The sequence below is a fragment of the Choristoneura fumiferana genome, chromosome 13 (genome assembly GCF_025370935.1).
Source record: "Choristoneura fumiferana chromosome 13, NRCan_CFum_1, whole genome shotgun sequence".
Lineage (NCBI taxonomy): Eukaryota > Metazoa > Arthropoda > Insecta > Lepidoptera > Tortricidae > Choristoneura > Choristoneura fumiferana.
The window spans coordinates 18,826,008-18,848,360 of NC_133484.1; the positions used below are offsets into that span (position 1 = coordinate 18,826,008).

The 22,353-nt window shown below is 37.1% G+C and overlaps 1 protein-coding gene across 1 annotated transcript; it reads right to left on the reverse strand.

The window, feature by feature from the left end:
- Positions 1-3,774: 3,774 nt before the first annotated feature.
- LOC141434243 (putative carbonic anhydrase 5) lies at positions 3,775-22,078 on the reverse strand. The gene is made up of 8 exons (XM_074096626.1): positions 21,850-22,078; positions 15,084-15,116; positions 10,936-11,103; positions 10,646-10,769; positions 9,955-10,057; positions 9,216-9,325; positions 7,426-7,549; positions 3,775-4,804 (listed from the first exon to the last, which is right to left on the reverse strand). Exons 1-8 carry the CDS (start codon positions 21,881-21,883, stop codon positions 4,541-4,543), a joined length of 960 nt encoding a protein of 319 aa, XP_073952727.1. The 5' UTR covers positions 21,884-22,078; the 3' UTR covers positions 3,775-4,540.
- Positions 22,079-22,353: the final 275 nt, after the last annotated feature.

Below are 22,353 nucleotides of genomic sequence, written 5' to 3' on the forward strand. Positions count from 1 at the left end.
ATCGAAGTCACGGGTTGTTGCCAGTTTACCTAGATAATAATGCGTTACAGTACAGGTACTCGGTAGAGAAGTCGCTTGTTCAGAGCAATACAAAGGACGTATAAGGACTGCTATCGGAAAAGTACCATTCGATTATCGTTTTTTACTCGATAGTAGATCATAAAATGACGAGAAGGTAATTGAAATTTTCAAAGTACTTCATTTTTAATTGACTTAGTGGTACTTTTTAAGGTTCTGTAGCCCTGCAGGGAACCCTCATAGTTCCGTCATGTCCGGCCGTCTGTATTTACTTCCATCTGAGGCTTAGCTAAATAAGAGATTGTTAGTGCTAGGATACCGTAATTTTACATGCGTAAATTAAATTATAAATAACTTCGATGACAAGGAATTATAACTTAACTTTGAAAAAAAAAAACGGCCAAGAGCGTGTCGGACACGCCCAAAATAGGGTTCCGTAGTCATTACGAAAAAATTAGTAATATATTTTTCAAAGGATTTCGTAACTATTTTTACGGAATCTTCCAAGTTTAGGTATATTTTATACCTTAGGCTGCTATTTTATCATTAACTACTAATAATTCTCAAGCAAACTTAGCCGATATAGTTTTCCTTGAAAGATTGATGTACTTACTACATCCTGAATTTTTAGAGGGGGAGGGGACTCTCGATTTTAATGAAAATTCGTACTTTAAAGTTGAAAATTTCGCAAATAGATCACTGAATCGATAAATCATTTTAGCAAACCCCTAATGATTTTAAAAGACCTATCCAACGATACCCCACACTATAGGGTTGGATGAGAAAAAAAAATCACCCCCACTTTACGTCTATGAGTATTGTACCATTTTGTTGGCATAGTTTACATATATATCCGTGCAAAATTACAGCTTTCTAGCACTGATAGTCCCTGAGCAAAGCCGCGGACGGACAGACAGACAGACAGACATGGCGAAACTGTAAGGGTTCTGTTTTTGCCATTTTGGCTCCGGAACCCTAAATATATGGCAACTCCCCTACGCGTAAAGCGATGATTAATTTTTTATCTTCTGGATCCACTGTGTAGGATGATTCGAGAACTTTTCAAAAAAAGAAAGTTTTTCTAAGTTAATTTTTCGATTTATAAACTTATTAACAAAATATTAAAATTAAAGTCAAGGCCTGTCCATCTACTAACTTAACCGTTTGCTTGAAAATAAGAGTAAAAGTTGATCAAACTGAATGCGACTAATATTATAAATGCGAAAGTTTGTAAGTTTATTTGTTTGTTACCTTTTTGCGTCTAAACCGCTGAATGGTTTAGATGAAATTCGGTATAGGTATAGATAGTTTGAGTCCCGGAGAAGAGCGTAGAATAATTTTTATCCCGGAAAATTGCATAGTTCCCGTGGGATAGTGATAAACCAATTCTACGCGGACAGAGTCGCAGGAAACAACTAGTATTGAGTAATTTGTCGCATGTTAGTACGGAATTCTACAGTCGAATGGCTCGACACACACTTGACCGGTTATTTTTTCTAATTACTGAGTAGACAACCAATTAATGTTAATTAAGTTTCAACAAAATGTACTTGTATATCAGGTAGTTTTTAATATACCTCTTTGAGCTAATTTTAAAATAATCATACTCTTTTTTTAGGGTTCCGGAGCCAAAATGGCAAAAACGGAACCCTCATAGTTTCGTCAAGTCCGTCTGCCTGTCTGTCTGTCTGTTCATCCGTCCGTATGTCACAGGCATTAAACTCAAAAACTACAAGATGTATATCAATGAAATTTGGAGTACAGATATCTTGTCAAAGTTGCTATTTAGTTTTGTAGTTAAATTACAAAAATAAATATTTATAGGGGGGGGGGTACTCCATACAGGTAACAGAAGTTGAAAAAAAATTTTTTTAACTCGCATCAACGTGTGGCACATAGTTCGACAGCTCTTTTGAAAAGATAGTAAGGTTTCTCAAAAAACTTTTTTGATTAAGTGACGATTTCCGGAAAAAATTGCTTCTAAAGTAGCAAAAATTGTGACCCCCCCCCCCTATCTTGTAAACGAAAATTGGTTTCAACATGATCGGATATACTGTTTTTGAGTTATTGCCGAAAAACTGCGCTTCTCAACAAAAGGACGTAAGTGCCGTGAAGATACTCTCTTTTCTGGTAATAGATTTTAAGACTGTAGTAAGTGTTTTAATTGTGTTATAACGCACATAATATTACTTGATGTTTTACGTAAAGGCTACGGAACCCTATCTTGGGCGTGTCCGACACGCTCTTGGCCGGTTTTGTTTTTAGTTGCGGTGCAATACGGACCAAAGACACTCTCGGTCCTTGCTTTGCTTTATTTTTTAATTTTATTCTGAGCAGTGGGACGTCTAAAGGCTGGGATGATGATGATGAATTTTATATAAGGCTTTATAGGAGCCGTCTTGTTCTGAGAGGAGGCCTGTGCCCAGCAGTGAGACTTATATAGGCTAGGATGGTTTATAGGAATGGGGGCGTGCAGTCTGGAAAAATCCATTATAAACGTACAGACATATTAATACGACAGTGTTTTGATAATAATTTATTGACTCATTCTCATGATAACGTACGTATAAAACACAACCTTTAAATATATTTTTTTAAATATTCATAGCTTAAAACAAAATTTAATCGTCTAATTAATAATGTAACTCGTTATGTATTACATAGATGTTTATACATAGCTTTCGGGTACTTACCTAGTAACTATCACAAATCTAGATCTAGATAGTATACATACAATGTCACAGCCATAACGGTAACTAAAATATTTATACCTAATTCCACACTATTATATCAACAGTAAATGATACAACATTAAGATAAAACTTTTTTAACACAATAAAAATAATAATAGGAATTAAAGGCAGCATAAATTAGATAAATTTGTATCTCCAGACTTTATTCAAATCATAATCTTAATCTAGTTATAGATTGCATCTTTATAATCAATCGTAAATAATAATTTATGCAGCTTTTTAGATTACTTTTAATCTAATTATACCTATTAAATTATGTGGTGTCATGGCATGCGGATGCTGCGTGCAAATTGCACATGTCATTAATAAAGTTAAACACAGGTGCTATTTTTTTATTACTATTATAATAATTATTATATTAGCCTATTCTATCCCACTCCTGAGCAAAGGCTTCCCACGATACTTCCACTAAAAAAAATTAGTTCAAAATATTTCATTTTCTTTATTTGCTTTAAATATTAAATGCTTTTACTCTGACGCAAAAAGAAGGATGTTACCTATATAATAATTTCCATTTTTATTGGTCCTTTGGATATTGACAACAGACTGAAAATATTATATAATTTCTAGAACCTTATATAAGTTAATTCACTCTAAAAACTACTTGACAGCACGATAAAGTCCTACTCGAAGCCGATCATTGAAATTTCATTTTTCTAAAAGTAGTGAAGCATTTACATGATCGATAACTATACTTTAGCTTTAAAAGTTTGATTACTAGATTAACGTTTGAAATAGGATTTTTTCGCGACATCTGCATTATAAAAAACCGATCTAGTCATGTAATTGTTTCTGCAGCCCTACTTAATATCCGGTGATAAGTTATCTACCAATAAAAGTATTAGATTAATTACTCATACACGACAAACATTATTTATGACATGCAATTGACAGTATTGAGGATCATATATTTAAATTTACGATAAGATTATTACTTACGTCAATAGATTTTTATAGCCAAATATCTAAATTAGATATCCCGATGAAAATTTCTGAGAATATAGAGAGTGACATCACCCAGTCATAATCATGATTTTATCTTAAATTCAAAGAATTTCTCTAACTACGAACAATGTTGTATAATACCTTATGATTATAATGTTCTTAAATCAACAAAACAGTTTTTCAATTCTCTATAAAGAATTCTAAAACTACCTCGATCAATATGTATCGGTGGTGAGTTTCATAACAATTAATTCAATTGGGTTACTCTCTTGAATTAACTTTACAATGGTTTTTGCATGTATGTATGTATGTAAACTCTTTATTGTACAAAAGAAAATAAACAAAACACAAAACCAAGTAAGTGATACATAATATATTATAAATACATAATATTTATATTATAAAGAAAAGAGCGACGTAAATACGTATTAGTAAATTATTTCAACTCATTCAACAACTAAAATCTTTACAGGCTTGTTTAGTCAAACTAATTATAGCCTTAATATAAATTGGCACACAGCAGTTTGAACTTCTAAAGCTACTTAGATGATAATATGTTATGCTTTACTGCAGCTTCATTGGCTACTTTTCGTGCGTAGTGGCTTTCTACGCTTCTTGACAGTCCCATGAAGACAGCCATTTAATTTCTAAACATATAATCATCTCAGACGTGTTCTCTTACAATATGCCTCAGGTTTAGCGACATCTACAGATGATAATAAATTAATAATATTACCATGCGGCAACGAAACGATGGCCACTACAAGTAATAATATCTTTCCGGTAACAAATTGAACATTATCATCCAATTTTTAGATCAACAATCAATTTAACAATTTACTACACGCCTTAACACTTTCTCCGAAGATCTTCCTTTTCATATCCAATACCATACAAAGACCATCGCCAATGCTGGAGGCCAAGGTGGAAGTGGCGCAGCCTATTAATATTACCAAGAAGCCGAGGAAGGTTGGAGAGGCAATAGAGGCGCAAGAGGCCATGGACCGATACACTATGCGGTTGGTGGGGTGGAGACTGCGGTAGTTGTAGACGGCATTGCCGATGTCTATCTTGCTGAAGTACTTGTACTGAAAAGAGAAGGGCGTTTAGAATTGTTATCTCTAGATCTTGCTCTATAAGTTATAAGACTAATAAACAAGGACAATGGAAATCTCTTCAAGATATTTGTCTCTGATGACTAGGGCCGTTTTAGAATAGTGCGGACCCTTTTCTTCCCATAAGTGATGTAACAGGCGACTAAGGGATCTGATGTGAGAGTGAGCAACAGCGCTCTCTATTGATAGCTACGAACTCTGGACTCCAGCTCTGTGGTATGGAAAGCAAGGAGAATCCACCATACCTTCTTTCCCAAAAAAGTCGTCACGAAGGTTCAGATTAATTTAAAACTTTTTTACACATACACCATAGATTATAAGATAATATAGATTAAGTCTAAAACTTTATTTGCTATGTAACTCAATAGGGGAAAAGCGCTGCTTATCCTAAAGCAGAGGTTGTACCTATTTAGGAAGTAGTGTTTTAGTTAAAACTATTATATTATTATTATTTAGAATTAATTTTAAATTCAAAATATCATGATAAAATACAATCGTCGCTTTGCGCAGGTTTTGTGTGTAGTTTAGCTGTTATAGTATGGTTATAGTTTTTAGATCAGGAGGCCATATTTTTTTTTATACGACTGGAAGGCAAACGAGCAAGTGGGTCTCCTGATGGTAAGATATCACCACCGTCCATAAACATCTGCCACACCAGGGGTATTGCAGACGCGTTGCCAACCTAGAGGCCTAAGATGGGATACCTCACGTGCCAGTTATTTCACCGGCTGTCTTACTCTCCACGCCGAAACACAACAATGCAAGCACTGCTGTTTCACGGCAGGATTAGCGAGCAGGATGGTGGTAGCAATCCGGGCGGACCTTGCACAAGGTCCTACCACCTGCAAAACGTCGCTGCAAATTGTCGTTGAAGTAAAATTGCTTTCTCTACTTCTTTCCTTCATGCCATAAAATGAGGGTAGAATAATGGTAAACGTGATCGTGAGCGCTTGCGCTTTTTACAATAATTCAGGGGACTGGACTCTTGACCTCCACAACTCTCGTTCTGACGCAATGTCAGGCCAGTCCATTGCGTACGTGTCCAGATCGTCCCGCCATCTCCTTCTGGGTCTGCCTCGATTTCGCTGGCTGTTCTCCGGCACCCACGAAGTAACTGAGTGAACCAACCTTTGGGGGTGCATGCGACAGACGTGTCCAGCCCAAATGGGAGACAAAGCTAGTGTAGCGGATATTATTAATGTACGTTTTTCCAACGGCAAAGGATTGAATAGATATGCTTCGGCTTTGACTTCATGGCCAGTCTTTTAGTTTGTCGGAAAGCATAGATTTCTTTTAGCAGTAGGTGTTAGGACCTTGTGCAAGGTCCGCCCGGATTGTTACCACCATCTTGCTCGCTAATCCTGCCGTGAAGCAGCAGTGCTTGGCTTGCACTGTTGTGATTCGGCGTGGAGAGTAAGGCAGCCGGTGAAATTACTGGCACTTGAGGTATCCCATCTTAGGCCTCTAGGTTGGCAACGCATCTGCAATACCCCTGGTGTTGCAGATGTTTATGGGCGGTGGTAATCTCTTACCATCAGGAGACCCACGTGCTCGTTTGCCATCCAGTCGAATAAAAAAAACATAAAGGTTAAGTTATTGTTAAGTAATATTCACGGGTATTTAGCATTACAACATTTTACGACCTAATGTGTGTGATAATTAACAGAGCATGAATTATTTTATAACAGCTAAACGCATTAACGGAAGTGGCATTCATAAACAGAAGGACATATTCTAAAAGGACTATTATTTATTGTTCTTCGTATTAGTTCAATAGTTTTCTTATTGGTACAAGTAAAAGAAGATTATTTATTATACTAGATAGACTTGTGGTAGTAGAGATCTTTACTGTGAAGCTAGAGGTTTCCGGTTTGATCCCCAAGATTTGTATGATGAATATGAATGGATCAACTTGAGCTATAGACGTTCATCATCATATCCTTTTTTTTTTTTTTTTTATGGTATAGGGGGCAAACGAGCAGGCGGATCGCCTGATGGTAAGCGATTACCGTCGCCCATGGACACCTGCAACGCCAGAAGAGTCACAAGTGCGTTGCCGGCCTTTAAGGTAGGAGTACGCTCTTTTCTTGAAAACTTGAAGGTCATATCATCCATGGGAAGTCCACTGTTGAACATAGGCCTCCCCCATAGACCTCCAGTTGCCTCGGTTGGCAGCAGCTTGCATCCACCGTAAACCCGCGACTTTACCCAGGTCATCCGTCCATCTCGTTGGTGGACGTCCTACGCTGCATTTTGAGGTTTATGAGAGGGGGTTGCTAATACTCGCCACGCTTGGTAAGCGGGTTGGCGAGCGCCGTATAGGATGTAAAAGTAGCCAGGAAGACGCTGCTGCCCGTCTTCTGGTATTATGGAGAAGAGGGGAGAACATTCTTACGCCGGCACCCCACGGCATGGACGTTACACATATTTATAATTATGTACGTACCAATCAGCAAGCGACAGAATATTTGAGCGACGTCATATTTGCCAAATTGAATGCGTAACACCATGACATACGGTTCGTGGTTGTCACTTCAGAATCTTACTGTTATTGACCGTCTGTTCTAGGAGTAATGTGACCTGCCCATAATTACCTGATTGTCGGATATGGCGATCGGCTTGTCCATCACAATCCAAGTGACGACTTCCTGGCACTCTGGAGTGGTCAGGGACCCGTGGTACGTGTAGAAGGACTGCGGTTCTGGACTCAGCAGGCGCCTAGACGTAGCAAAATCAAAATTAAAATGCTAATTCTGTAAGTAAAAACAATCTGTAAGTATAAACGGCTCTTTTACAAGTAACCTTTTAATTGGTATCAGTGCTTTCGAGAAAATTGCGCCGCAAGAAACTGGGCAGAAAGTAATTCCAAAGTGAAAATTGTATTAAAATTCTCTTAATTATTCATCCAAGTTAAAAAATACACATAGAAAACACAGAAAAGATAAGGGTATGGAAATATCTCATTAAGTGTAACTTAATACCCAGTTTTTACAGTGATGTAGGGCTCCCTTAGTTCAATAATTATAGATATATAGGTAGAGTCATTCACGATGACGCGTGCCGTGGTTCTTATTACAATGTCATTAATGTCTGACCGCGTGGGAACTATGGCCCAAGCCCTCTTGTTCTGAGAGGAGGCCTGTGCCCAGCAGTGGGACGCATATAGGCTGGGATGATGATGATGATGATGAATGTCTGATTTTGACAAAATCACGCTTCTTCGTGGATAGTACTAGGTATACTCAGCGGCACAAAATTTGGCCCACTCTACGTACAAAATTATCTATTTCTGCATACATTTGAGGGCCAGATTTTTTGCCGATCAGTATATCTTAGAGATCAGATGAGATCTATACGAAGGGCCATTTTTGTAGTCACCTATATAATTATACGTTAGACACATTGATGATAATGGATGAGACAACTGAGCCTGACTATACTGTGTGTAAGTACCATCGAGAGCATCCAAGGCAATATCTCCTGATTACTGAATAGCCCGCGTCGAAAGCCGCCTGTCTTTGTCAGTCGATTCGTCTTGCAATTGTTTCATTTTACAAGGTACACTCTTTGGCGTCACCCTTGATGCACCTTCATTGTAAAACTGAATCTCCTCTACGGTAACACCAACTACCGTTAATTAGATAAACAAAAGAAGTTTACGCCAACCTAAATCCGATAATCTGATTTGTTGATCGTTTTAGACATTTTTGCTGCGTGTTATTGACATTATAGTTCAGTTCTTTAGCAATAATAATGTGGTAAACAAGGCAATTATCTTTCTATAGAAATATACTTTCATTACAGCATGTAATAATTAAATTATGATGGGCAGTACTTAGCCATTCTTATTTATTATTATGGTTCTACATATATGTGATTTCTTGCGTATTAAATTGTTTAAAAAATGTTTTTAATTAAAAAAGATAACAAGGAAGATTCGTAGTTATTTCACTTCTATTGATATGTATAAAAGCAAAATTGTTGAAACACGTAGTGTATAGGTGCTTTATAGACTGTGAAGCAAGTTTTGAAGTTGTAAAATATTCAACCTCTCAAACCTCGCATACCCAGAAAGAAAGCTTATAATTACTATAACCTCTCAAATTCTCAATATCAGTGAAGTAGGAAAAACTCAGCTCATTTTTGAAAAAAAAAGTCACTCATCCCCTCGTATGCGGGAACTAAAAACAAGTACCGCATTCTAGTCTCAACTGTTTAATCAGCGCAAATTCCGCTGCCATAAATCAAAAAATAAAAAGATAGCCTTAAATTTGACACGGATCCGCGTCTTAAGAATACCAGAGCGTCAGAAAAGTTAGGCAATACTGCCTCTGGTTAATGCTACCTACCCACAACTTGAAAATAAATATACTTCAGAACTTACGTGAGATCGATGACTTCCGGCTGCGTGTGGTTGTCATCGCGGTGCATCAGTTCAGGAAGTGCCGGCATAAGCTGCTCCAATGCATGCTCAGCCTCTGGTCCACTCTTGAGCTAAAGAAAACTTTCCTTTTCAAATGCCGAAGCCTCGAAATTTAGTTTTCCATGAAAACTTGAGTGATACACATGAAGTGTATCTCGCTGTATTTTCGAGCGGTTCATGGTGATTGGTAACATAAAAAACTGAGGATAAAAGAAATTCATAATAAACATTGAGGACCGGTGGAGAAGTATTGTATTGTATTGTATTGTAAAACTCTTTATTGTACATAAAAACACATGAAAATAACATAACACAGGATAATAAGATGTACAAAGGCGAACTCACGCAATACCACTAGGAAAATGTTTTGAGTCGTCTAAAATTTTCTAAAAGTGTTATATCATTTCATTTTACTTTATACATAAGCTAATTATAGGTACTACATAAAAAGGCTAAATTTAATGGGATTCTGACTTTTCGCCGAAAATATTTTTCCCGAATGATAAATCCAACTGATTCATTTGGACAAACGATTTTTTTTCTGAAACGGAAAATTCAGGTTATATTTCAGGACTATCCTGTAGAGTCCTATAAGTTATATTGGGTATAGTTATAACAATAAATAAAAATCATAAAATCGTGAGACTGTTGGGAAACGAATCTTATGGGAAAAAGTAGAGAATCAGGCTATAATACGTACCGTCGCCATAACTCCCACGACAGCCAGCCCATCAGGCCGTGCCAAGGCCTCATTCAGGGTCAGACCTGTCTTCACGTGCACCATGTGGATTTCCAGAGGATACCTTAGTTGAAAGTTAATAGAGTAATGATAACGTCTGTCGCATATTTAAGATAGAGTAGGACTGCGAGTCCTGGCAGCAATGTAAAGCAAATGTCGTTCTGGCAACCCTAAAAATCAGTTCGGCAAGCAGCAATGTAAATCAAAATTGAATTACGACAAATGTAAAGCTAGGTCATTCATTTTCGCATGAATAGGTACTTTATCAATATCGAAAATGGTTACAAAGAAAGGAAAAACACCAGAAGACCATCTTGCTCGCTAATCCTGCAGCAGTGCTTGCAATGTTGTGTTTCGGCGTGGAGCGTAAGACAGCCGGTGAAATTACTGGCAATTAAGTTTTCACCAGAAACGGTGGATGGAGGCAGCTTCCAACCGAAGTAATTTGAGGGGGAGGCCTATGCTCAACAGTGGACGTCCTACGGGTGATATGATGATGATGATGATGAGAGAGAGGGGCTGTTTCACCATCCATTGATTAATTTTAACTGACGGATAAATGTGATGCCGTCTTTGTTTGTTTTGTTCGAATAAACGGAGACGGCATCACATTGAAACAGCCCCTTATTTTCCACTAGATAATGTAACTCACTTGTAACCATCAATGGCATGCTCCGAGAGCCAATGGAGATGGAACTGGAGGAAGCTGTAGTTGCCTCTGAGAGGGCCTCCGGACAACGTGGGCGCCTGCACGCCGAGGACTTTGCTCCATCTTACTGTGAACAAAGAAAATACCAACTGAATGAAGATGCACAGAAAAACCAGAAAAAGAGACCAGCCCAGACCTAAAAAAAGAGAAAGTGTATTTTTTTATAAGTTCCTACCTAGTAACTCTATTTCCTCTACTATCTGTTACAACAGAATTTTTATCAATGTACTCACAAGTGTGCCCGTTGTTTTCAGCAGTGACAGTGACGTGGCCGTACCCTCGGAACACCAGAGGTCCTCTGATGTGGGCATGGTGCCTGTCCAGGACTGCCTGTCGAGTGTTGATGTCTATGGGGGACTGCTGGGTGCCAGAACTGCAGACCCCTGGCCACCGGTACTCCACTGAGGAAGAGGGCCAAGTTAGATAGGTATTTTGTTAAGTGATATTCAAGCTGAACTAAAATTCACAATAGAAACCACCTCAAGTCATAGATGATCCTACTATCCTTGTGCAAGATTGCACAATTTTTTAGAGTCTTAGGGGCTGTTTCACCATCCATTGATTAGTGTTAACTGACGGTTAAATGTGATGTCGTATTTGTTTTGTTCGAATAGACGGAGACGGCATCACATATAACTGTCAGTTAACTGATTAGTGTTAACTAACAGTTATATGTCACAACAACACCATGAAACAGCCCCTTAGTTTTTCATATTTTTTTATTGTGTATGGATTTCAGGCGCGGATCCAGCCCTCAAAAAAGGTGGTGGTTGCAGCCACCCGAAAATCGGTCAAGTGTGAGTCGGAGCATGAACTCGCCCATGAACAATCACGAACTCGTGCATGAACGACTTTTGAATTTGATTTCCCTTTTTCCGCGCATCATTCATTCTGCAGGTGGTAGGACTAGGGCCTTGTGCAAGGCCCGCCCGGATTGCTACCACCATCTTGCTCGCTAATCCTGCCGTGAAGCAGCAGTGCTTGCACTGTTGTGTTTCGGCGTGGAGAGTAAGACAGCCGGTGAAATTACTGGCACGTGAGGACATCTTTGGCCTCTTGGTTGGCAACGCGTCGGCAATACCCCTGGTGTTGCAGATGTTTATGGGCGGTGGTGATCTCTTACCATCAGGAGACCCACTTGATCGTTTGCCATCCAGTCGTATAAAAAAAATCAAGACAGGCCATCCTAGCATCTCAATAGACCGGGAAAGTGTGTTATCACAGTCTATTAGGGTTATGATCTTGCCCATTGTGCCAACAACGGTGGATATCCGCCCTTGGGATTTCTGACTTTATTTTATTATACATTTTTTGTACCATGAAACCAGTGTCTACTTTTAATCCAAAATAATCCTATCCTAAGCCCCAGCCGTGACAAGCCGTGGTGGCCGGGTGGTTTGTCCTATGGCCTCTCAAGCAGAGGATCGTGGGTTTAAACCCCAGCTCGCACCACTGAGTTTTGCAAAATTCGTGTGCGGAACTACTTTTGGAATTTACCACAAGCTTTACGGTGAAGGAAAACATCGTGAGGAAACCTGTACAGCAATTCAATGGTGTGTGTGAAGTTCCCAATCCGCAATGGGCCCGCGTGGGAACTACTGCCCAAGCTCTCATCTGAGAGGAGGCCTGTGCCCAGCAGTGGGACGTATATAGGCTGCGATGATGAATCCTATCCTAATGGGTCAATCAACTTTTAACTGTATGTAACCCTGTCCCGTAACTCAGGCGACGTTACGACGTCAAGCTACACTACAAGTTAATTGAACCTAAAGCCGAGTTTAGACTTACATTACTTGGCCGTAAAGCCAACGAGTTTGTAGTGGTCCATCGAGCGCTGCAATGTAATGAAACTTGCACGATTTTTCTTGCAAGTCTAAACTCGGCTTAATACTACCTAATTTATAATTAGGTAGATTCCTGGAAAAAAATATAAATACTATTTAGTCCGCCAGTTACATATATCAGAAAAAAATGGATGATGAAAATTTTCTATTTATAGCCTGAATGGCTTCGAGAAAAGTATCGTACGGCCGTGCCTTTGTTTTTGTTTTGCTTGCCCCCAGATACGTCTTTTTCTTTTGTTAATCAAACAAAAATATCAATGAAGCGCTTCAAAGTTCGGGAGTAATACCGCGTGACGTCACGTCCACAGACTTTATATCGAGATAGACCTTAAGAGTTTACCTACCTTGCGTGTAAAAAGTTTGATCCACGGTCAAAGTTTTGTCGGACCTAAATGCGCGATGCGCTTTAAAGCGCTCTTTTCGTGTATATCGATAAGGTATGTGCGTCACGTCGTGTTAAAACGTGTGGCACGGCGGGAAGTTACGCGGAACTTTAACTGGCTGTATCTCTCTGTATCTCCATTTCTTTTTATTTAATTGAAAAAAAGAAAAATACGTGTCCAATACATAGTTCAACGTAACATGAACTAAAATTAGAAATTGCGAATGTTTGAATCTTTTGATGTTTGATACTCCATCAATGAAAAAAGGAATTCTTTGACCAATCATTTTCATTGTCTCAGGAATATTGTTTAAATCCAAGTATTTATTTTTTAAGTAAGATAATAGTTTTAACCCAAGACAATTTGTCTTCATCCAATATAGCGTCCGGCTATATACGAAATACCTATTATTGCCTTGCCGTGAGTCAAGACAAGTCAAGACTCTTGACCAAGGGTATATTGTCTTAATCTTTAAGACATCCTTTTTTCCGTGTAGATTTTAATGAAATTTTGCACATAGTTTACAATCTAGATAAATACATAGGATACTTTTTATTCGGGAAGATTACAACCATGATAAATGTAGCATTGAACTTAATCTTGTACCTTAATCAAGGACTACTGTTCTATCATTTAATCAACGATAAATTTTATCGCGATCAAGTTATATTTAGACTTCAATTGTATCTAGAAAGCTGTAAAAGCTTATCAATGATCAGCCAGGTTATTCGTGTTCATTTTACTTGGGAGTAAGTTACTTAACTGAGAGGTCTTTTCCTATTTTTTAGTTTTTTTAAGGCAGTCGGGTTTTTTTAGGCTTATCGAAAGCCCAGTTTAGACCAAAATCGTGCAAATTGCATTAACTACATTGCGGTTGACCTCTACAAACTCGTTGGCTTTACGGCCTCGCAATGTAATGCAACTTACATAATTTTTCTTGCCTCTGCCTAAACCAGGTTTAAGGTTAAGAGCTTTCTTGCATCTCTTTGAGTCCAGAGTGATTAACTAGGTAATAGTGCAAGATGTAATAATCTACGAGTATAACCATTCTCCGTCAACGTTTTTTTTTATTGTAAAATATTATTATACACAATTTGTTTGAAACGCGTCAGTGTATTGTGGTGGTGGTGATAGCTGGGTTTGTGTGGTCTGTGTGTTCTTACAGTGTGGAGGCGGAGGAGCTGCATGAACACACTTTATTCCATATACGTAGCTATCGTAAGCTCGCGGGTGAGCACTAATTGTTTTTACTTAATATCATCATCATCATCATGTCAGCCGAAAGACGTCCACTGCTGGACATAGGCCCAAGGCTCTCCCTTAGACCGGTCTTGTGCTTTTCGGATCCACCGCGATCCCGCGATCTTAACCAGGTCGTCGCTCCATCTTGTTGGAGGCCTGCCGACAGCTCGTCTCCCGGTCCGCGGACGCCATTCGAGAACCTTTTGACCCCATCGGCCATCAGTCCTGCGAGCAATGTGCCCCGCCCACTGCCACTTCACACTTCGTCACTTCACTTCTGCTTCTTCTCTTCTTTACTTAATATGGACCTCCGCAAAGTAACGCCTGATTCAACAAATAATTTAATAACTAGCGTTTACCCGCGGCTTCGCACGCGTTAATCATTAGATACAGCGGTTGAATTGAAAGTCCGGGATTTTATTAAATTCTCGTGGGAAATCCCTAAAATTACATCGTGGTTTTCATTGACGTTAAATAAAAAAAAACATTCCAAATTTCATGTATCTATGCCCAGCGGTTGTTATTTCGAGATTTTATCCCTATCGGTAGGTACCGGTGGTAGATTTTTTTTGACATTCATAAGTGCTTGTTATAGCCTAAATTGAATAAAGATATTTTGACTTTGAATTTGACTTTATCCCGTGAGAATATCGGGATAAAAAGTAGCCTATGTGTTATTCCACACGTCCAGCTACCTACATACCAAATTTCATGACTAAGCCCAGCGGATGTTATTTAGAAATTGTATCCCTATCCCGCGGGAATATCAGCATAACAATTGATCCAGGATATACCAACACTAACTTTTTACCATATTTCATCCAAATTTCAGTTTCAGCGTGAAGAAGTAACAAACATACTCATTCACTCACAAACTTTCACATTTAAGTATAATTTTAGTAGGATACTCACTATCATAAGCCCATTCAGCCTGGTAGCTCGAACCTGTAACAAAAGTATACTTTATTAACATTACATAAATGAACATCAAGACCTTTCAAATTTTTCCTCACCGACCATTTGAAATAAATTTTAATACTTGTCTTGTAAAAGTTAGCCAAAATTGGACAATTCTCCAAGATACAATACGCTAGATTTCAAAAAGTATCGAATATATATTTTTATTTTATCAATTGAACAAAAAAAAATTAAACGAAACAAAATTTAAATATCTAAAATCCCGACTGCCTTAAACACTAAAAGGAAGAAAATAAGTCTAGTGGTCCAGAAGTAGCTGATTTAAAGTTCATCAGTCGGGACCCTTTGCTATGAATTTTTTGGGGAGCGCCAAAGTTCGCATGCTCTTCGCAGTCATACCGTAATTTTTGTCCGAATCATCGTTTGTCATAATTTTTTTCCCACTGAAACCTTAAATTTTTCTGAAAATTTTAAATGGTCATCCTATAGAAAACTAGGTATAGAAAACTAGGTAGGTATTAGGTTACGTTTGTTTTATAACAAATGTGAACAATTATTGAATTCTGAGAAAAAAGTGTTATGACAAACGATCATTCTGATAAACATTACATTCGGACTTTCAATGAGTAAGCGAGCCGATATGGACCCAATTTTTTGAGCTGGTCACGATTTAAATGGGGTCCCGACTGTTGAACTTTAAATAACGTACTTAACAGGGTCCTAGACCAATAGACTTATTTTCTTCCTTTTAGTTTTTGAGGCAGTCGGTTTTTTTGTTTTTTAAAATGTAATGTTTTATTTTAAACTTTTTTGATATTAAACAATAACGTCCGATTTTTTTTTTACTGACAGTTGTACCAGCATACCCGCAATTCCCCAGTCGTCTCGTGTGGTCTCGTGATCATAGCGCATGCATGCCGAAATATCGAGCTTCGGTAAAATCAAGGTATGCGGAACAAAACCCGAATTTAGTTCATATTTTGCTTTGATATTTTTGTGAAAATGGTTGATTAAAAGTATTATAACCCATATATAAATAATCAGAATGGACTAATTATTAGCTTTCATTTGATACCCTTATTGTTACAATACATTTTTTTTTCATTCCTCCGCCATATTTTTTTTCGCAGGCGCCATATTGAAATATCTTATATATACCTTATGTCACTCCGACAGTTAGGACGAATCCAATGACACGGATGATACCTCATATCATATGTTTAAATCCGTTCTGCCGTTTAGGCTGCAACGAGGACCAAAGAAATGGACATACATACATACGCTCGAAACACGTAACCCTCCTTCGGGCAGTCGGGTAAAAAAATACTTGTTCCATATTATCTGAAAATGAAACTATCGAGCTAAATATTTTTTTTTACCTAGGATTTTTATACTCAATTATTATTTTGCCTCTACGCCTCTGCTTAAGCTAGTAACCGTACAGACAGACGTTAATAGTATCAATCTCTATTATGCCAACTCTATACATCATACATCAAAGAGACGAGTATCAAGGTTGTCCGTTGGTCACAATAGTGCATTATACTTCATTGATTAAAGCGATTCAGTTATGTAACTTACAATACAATACAATACAATTACTCTTTATTGTACACCAGAAATAGTAAGCGATACAGAAAGCAGGTACACGGAGAAAATTACAATGATCTTATGATGATCTCTTCTAGGCAAACTTTTTACAGAAAGAAGGAAGGACTAGTTCACAGCAGGTGGTGCATTAACAATCTACACATTATCGTACATATTATTATTATACACGTCTAAAATAAATATAGGAAATGGGATGATGGGTAAGTAGATATAATATAAATATAGTTTCCTAAATGGCACATGTTTTTTAATGGATCGTTAAATCCATGAAAAATAATAAATAAATACATAAATAACAAATAAATATCATGGGGCACTGGCACCACATTGACCTAGTTCCAAACTAAGCAAAGCTTGTACTATGGATACAAGGCAATGGATTAACATAGGTAATTATATAGATACATACATACTTAAATACATATTAGACATCCAAGACCCGAGAACAAAGATTCGTATTATTAATACAAATATCGACCAAGCTAAATCGATTTTTCGTCCCCGAAAATTTCATCAAAATCGTTGGAGTTATTTCCGAAATCCCCGAAATATATATAATACAAGAACTGCTCCTTTAAAGGTATTAGAAGATAGATAGATAGTAGGAAGTAGGATTGTAGCCTTTGTAACGTTTGTGGTATAGGCCTGCATAGTGCAATGACCAGGTAGGTCCGTACACTACTTACCTGCCTTAAGTATTATTAATGTTTATATTATCGCTTAATTACTTTAACCTTATTAATTTATTATTATGACTAGCTTTTACCCGCGGCTTTGCTCGCGTGAACCATAAACATTTCAAAGAAGCAAGCAATTAAGCAAGCATGCAAGTGAGCATGTAATTATGCAAGAAATAGCGCAAGCAAGCATGCATTCAAGACTGTAATCAAGCTTGCAATCAAGCTTGCAAGCAAGCATGCAAGCAAGCATTCAAGCAAGGATGCAAGCAAGCATGCAAGCAAGCATGCAAGCAAGCATGCAAGTTATTTAGTTCGAATATTTATCACTTCGCACGAGTAAATCATTAGATACAGCGGTTGAATTGAGATTCTGGGATTTAACAAAATTCCCGCGGGAATTCCCGAAAATTACGTTGTGGTTTTCATTGACGTTGCATTAAAAACAACCATCTCAAATTTCATTACTCTAATCTCAGCGGTTGTTATTTCGAGATTTTATCCCTATCCCGTGGGAATATCGGGATAAAAAGTAGCCTATGCTTTATTCCAGATGTCCAGCTATCTACATACCAAATTTCATCCAAATCCGTCCAGCCGTTTCAGCGTGAAGGAGTAACAAACATACTCACTCAATCACTCACAAACTTTCGCATGTATAATATTATGATAGTAGAATATCATCTTTATGAGAATGTATAAAATAATGCACAAAAGTGAAATATAAAGTCACTTCGATTTACTATTCAAGTCACTTACAGTTATTGTGAATAATGTGTAATGTATGTATGTAAACTGTTTATTGTACAAAAGAAAATAAACAAAATACAATTGACAAACTTTGAGATGCTCGTACAAAGGCGGACTTATCCCTTTAAGGGATCTCTACCAGTCAACCAGTAAATAAATCATTAAATGACAGTAAATAATGTTTCACCATCGTATTGTTAGAGCCTGGATCGGTGCAGTAGATGTAAGAAGTTATTGCCAACAGGATTTCTTGATTGGATTGAAATTAAACTCCACACGTTTATATTCACCGCTGTATAATGTCTCAGCATATAGTACACAATGAATATTACTTATATACTAGAGATGAAAATAGGTTTATCAACAGTCTAAAGCACACGTACGGTAGCGAGCAGCGTCCATAAGGGAAGAGAGGCGGAAGCGAAGTACCAAATTAATAAAATAAAAATTGACAGATACTCTATCAATCAATGTCACTTAAGTCGTTTGAGACACTGTAAAGGAAGCTTATGATCCTATATGTCCAACACGTATTTTGTCCGAACATCTACCTTACCAAAGTTAGAAAGTAAGATAAATAAGAGTTACGATCGCAAAACATTATTTACTGGATGTGTATGTACAGTCAAGGGCAAAAATATCGACACGGCCAAAGTTACAAAAATATGTATACACGACTATGCACTTTAAGGTCGTGGATACATATTTTTGCAACTTTGTCCGTGTCATGTCATTCATTCTTAATATTTTCACTTATTACAAATAATTTTCCTTTAAATAGCAGTTTAATGATTATTACCAGTTCTAACTAGGTTAGGTATAGAGTTCTACGTAACTTTCAAGGCGAATTTATATCAATAATAAAAGATTCCTAAAGGTGTCTCCTAAATATTTGGCTTCTGATAAGGCGCCTTGATTACACTGATTTATTATTTGTATGAATTTAATTTTTCAATGTTGCTACTTTGAATTGTTTTCTTTAAATAAATACGCGCAGCATACATGGATACACAATATTTGGTTTCAGTTTGTAAATTGTTTATTTGCTTGGAACTGCCTAATTCAATGACATTATTGTCAATTTTTGTTATGCAAGTGCACTTTAAAAAGTTTGCGAATATCTTTGGGAATTCGAAAAAAAAGATTGATTGATAAAGAAGTCGTGATTGCTTGAGGATCGGTAAAGAACATTCATGCCGATTTTCTTAGGAAAATAGTGGTGATCTTCCCTGGCCTTCAACACCGCAGAGCTGGAGCCCGGAGTTCGTAGTTGGCAATAGTGAGTGCCGCTCCTACATCAGGTCCCTACTTGCCTTTTACGACATCTACGGGAAGAGAATTAAGTTCTGTCCTATTCTTAAACTGCACATTTTGACTCTTCTAAAGTTTGAGAAACGCTACATACCGTAAACTGCTTCAACTTTGCCCTCTGGCCCCAACATTGCCTGATTCCATTTAGAGTCGATAACTTAGCACCCTTTAGGTTTTAAAACTTATCCCCCCGTAATAATAATTCCCGTGTAGATAAAAGTTTAAAACCTATAAGAGTGCTAAGTTATCGACTCTAAATCAACTCGGGCAATGTTGGGGCCAGAGGGCAAAGTTGAAGCAGTTTACGGTACATCGATTTTTTATTTGTCTCAGCTAGTGTTCATAGTGCTCATTAGTACAAATAATTTAATAATTAGCAAGCAAGAAAAATTGGTTTTCTTCGTAGGTAGGAGTATAGACTTCGGTCAATTATCATGATTGAATTAATTGTTTTATGTGAACATCAATAATATTCATATTATCGATTTGGTAATTTAAGAAGATTTATTTATAATAATACCTATAACCCGTTTGGTTTAGATATAAAAGTTGTCTTTCCAGGTAGTAATTGTGGTTAAAACTAATAAGAAATAAGATATTTTATGTAAATAGGCTAAAACTGAATATAGAACATGGTTTACATGCTTGTACAGTCAAAAAGTAGATGGACAGTTGTGGTGCTCAAATGATCTACACAGTCTCTTATTACCTTGGCAATAGTCATGTGTCAATACGAAGATTGTCACTTTATTTAACCCCACAATATGGTAAGCAGCACAGGAAACAGAGACACATAGAGAAGAATTTCCTACGTTCCCAAGGTATTTCCAGTGTGTGGCCTTATCGCCTCAGAGCTATTATCTTTTAATAGTCAACCTTTACAATAGAAAGAAGTTAGGTATACACTTTAGCAGTTGGTGCAATTTAGATATCAATCACGTACTTTTCATTAACTTTTCCAAATTTGTTACAATTAAGGATTAACACATATTTTGTACCTGTTTGTGTTTTGGTTTTTAATAAATAAAGATATAAAAATTTATAAGTTAACTTTGGTCCGATTGGCTTGAAATTTTGTACAGTTGAGTGTAAAATAAGAACATATCCTACACTTCAAAATTTGTACCACAGACTTACATAATAAGGTCGCGGTAATGTATTTTTGAGTGGTTTGAATAGCTACATGTTTTTGCTTTTGACTGAAGGAATATAATTAAGAAATGATAATGCAATAGCAAATATCGTCACCAAAAACGATTATTACAAGGGAAGCTACTTTACTTGTATTCTATCGATTTGAAGTTTAAAATGCTTTTAAATTGATACAAAGAAAGCTGGTTTGGTGCACAGGTGACCATAGGGCAAGCTCTTACCTCGTCCGACGTCTTAGGATTCCCATAGAATGAGGATACGCAAGCAGCTTATAGGAATCTTGCTTAGTAATATATTGCTTTCTTAAGTTTAGTTTTAAATTAAAAGGTTAAGTTATGGCAAGTATGGCTCTTTTTGCTTCTTTCCGAACAATGTTTCTTTTCTTTCTACCTATTTAGCTGTGTTATTTTTTATACCTACTTATAATTTATTATCTCTACATTTATTTCTTTTACTCTTAACATGGGCGACATAAATATCCTACTAATATTAAAAATGAGACAGATTGTAGAGACACTTAAATTATCCGCAAATGTGATAGTAAATAATTTACTGTAGTTATAGTCTGGGGGTCGGTGGCCTGGTGACCTGATACAGGTTCCCCTAGTTCAGGCACCGGTCCCCGCCACACAGTTCCTCTATCTACATTAGTTGAATTGATTTGTCAAATTGCATGTTACTGTACTTTATGGTGGAGAAAATTTTTTTTTTACTTATATTTTTACGTTTGTTACTCATTTAATAACGTCGGAACCGTTTATACGAAATTTGGTGGAGACAGTTTAAAGGAAAGGGAATAGGATAGTTTTTATCCTGGAAAATAAATAGTTTCTGCGAGAGCGAGATACCAAAATTCAAATTCTTCGCCGACAAAGTTGTGGGCAAGAGGTACTCTTTTTTAAAAATTGTTTACTTTCAATGTGCACAAATTAAAAATATTGTAAAACATTTAATATTCAGTAAAATTACTCTTAGGATTATTAACTTTTACAGTTAAACTTAGAACCTATGTTTTCAAGTTAGGCGCATTGAATAGAGCATGAAATAAATAAAAAGATAACCGGATCTGAATGAATATAGACAGCTTTAGATTCGAACCTAGGTTTACAAAAATATTTAGCTTATAGGTACTTATTAATTGTTTATATTTTACAATGGTTTGTTATGTTTATTTAAAGTTTTGTTTTACATTGTTTTGTGAAGTATTTTTGATACCAATAATTAAATTCTAATTAAGAAAATATTTTAATAACACTTACCGATCAAACAAACAATTAAAAAAACCGCCTTCATTTTGAAAAAAAAAAACAAAACTATTCACACACGTTACTATATTTAAATCAGAATTCGCACATGCACATATGGACACGGGTCCACACCAACTGAGGTGTCACAAAACACTGTCAACTTTTTATACATTTTATGTGTTTTTTTAAAGTCTATCGCAGGCGGCTACGCGCGCTGTAGTCTGCGCGAAGATAGCAGAGAATTTGTTGTATGGAGACATACAGGCGCGTAGAGCGTCACACAATGATGGTTTTGTACGCACCGAGCAGAATTAGGTTGGGTCTTACAATAGCGTGAGTGCTATAGCCATGGATGAAGAGCTGACAGCGTATACAGCTGTCTCGCTAAGATATTAAGAGAGTGACGAAGAACAAAGATGTCGGGGGATATCAATGAGCTTATTTGCAATTGTTATTTTTCTAAAACCATATAAAATTCTACCTAACAAGAGGAGAGGGGAGACCGGCAAATCCTAA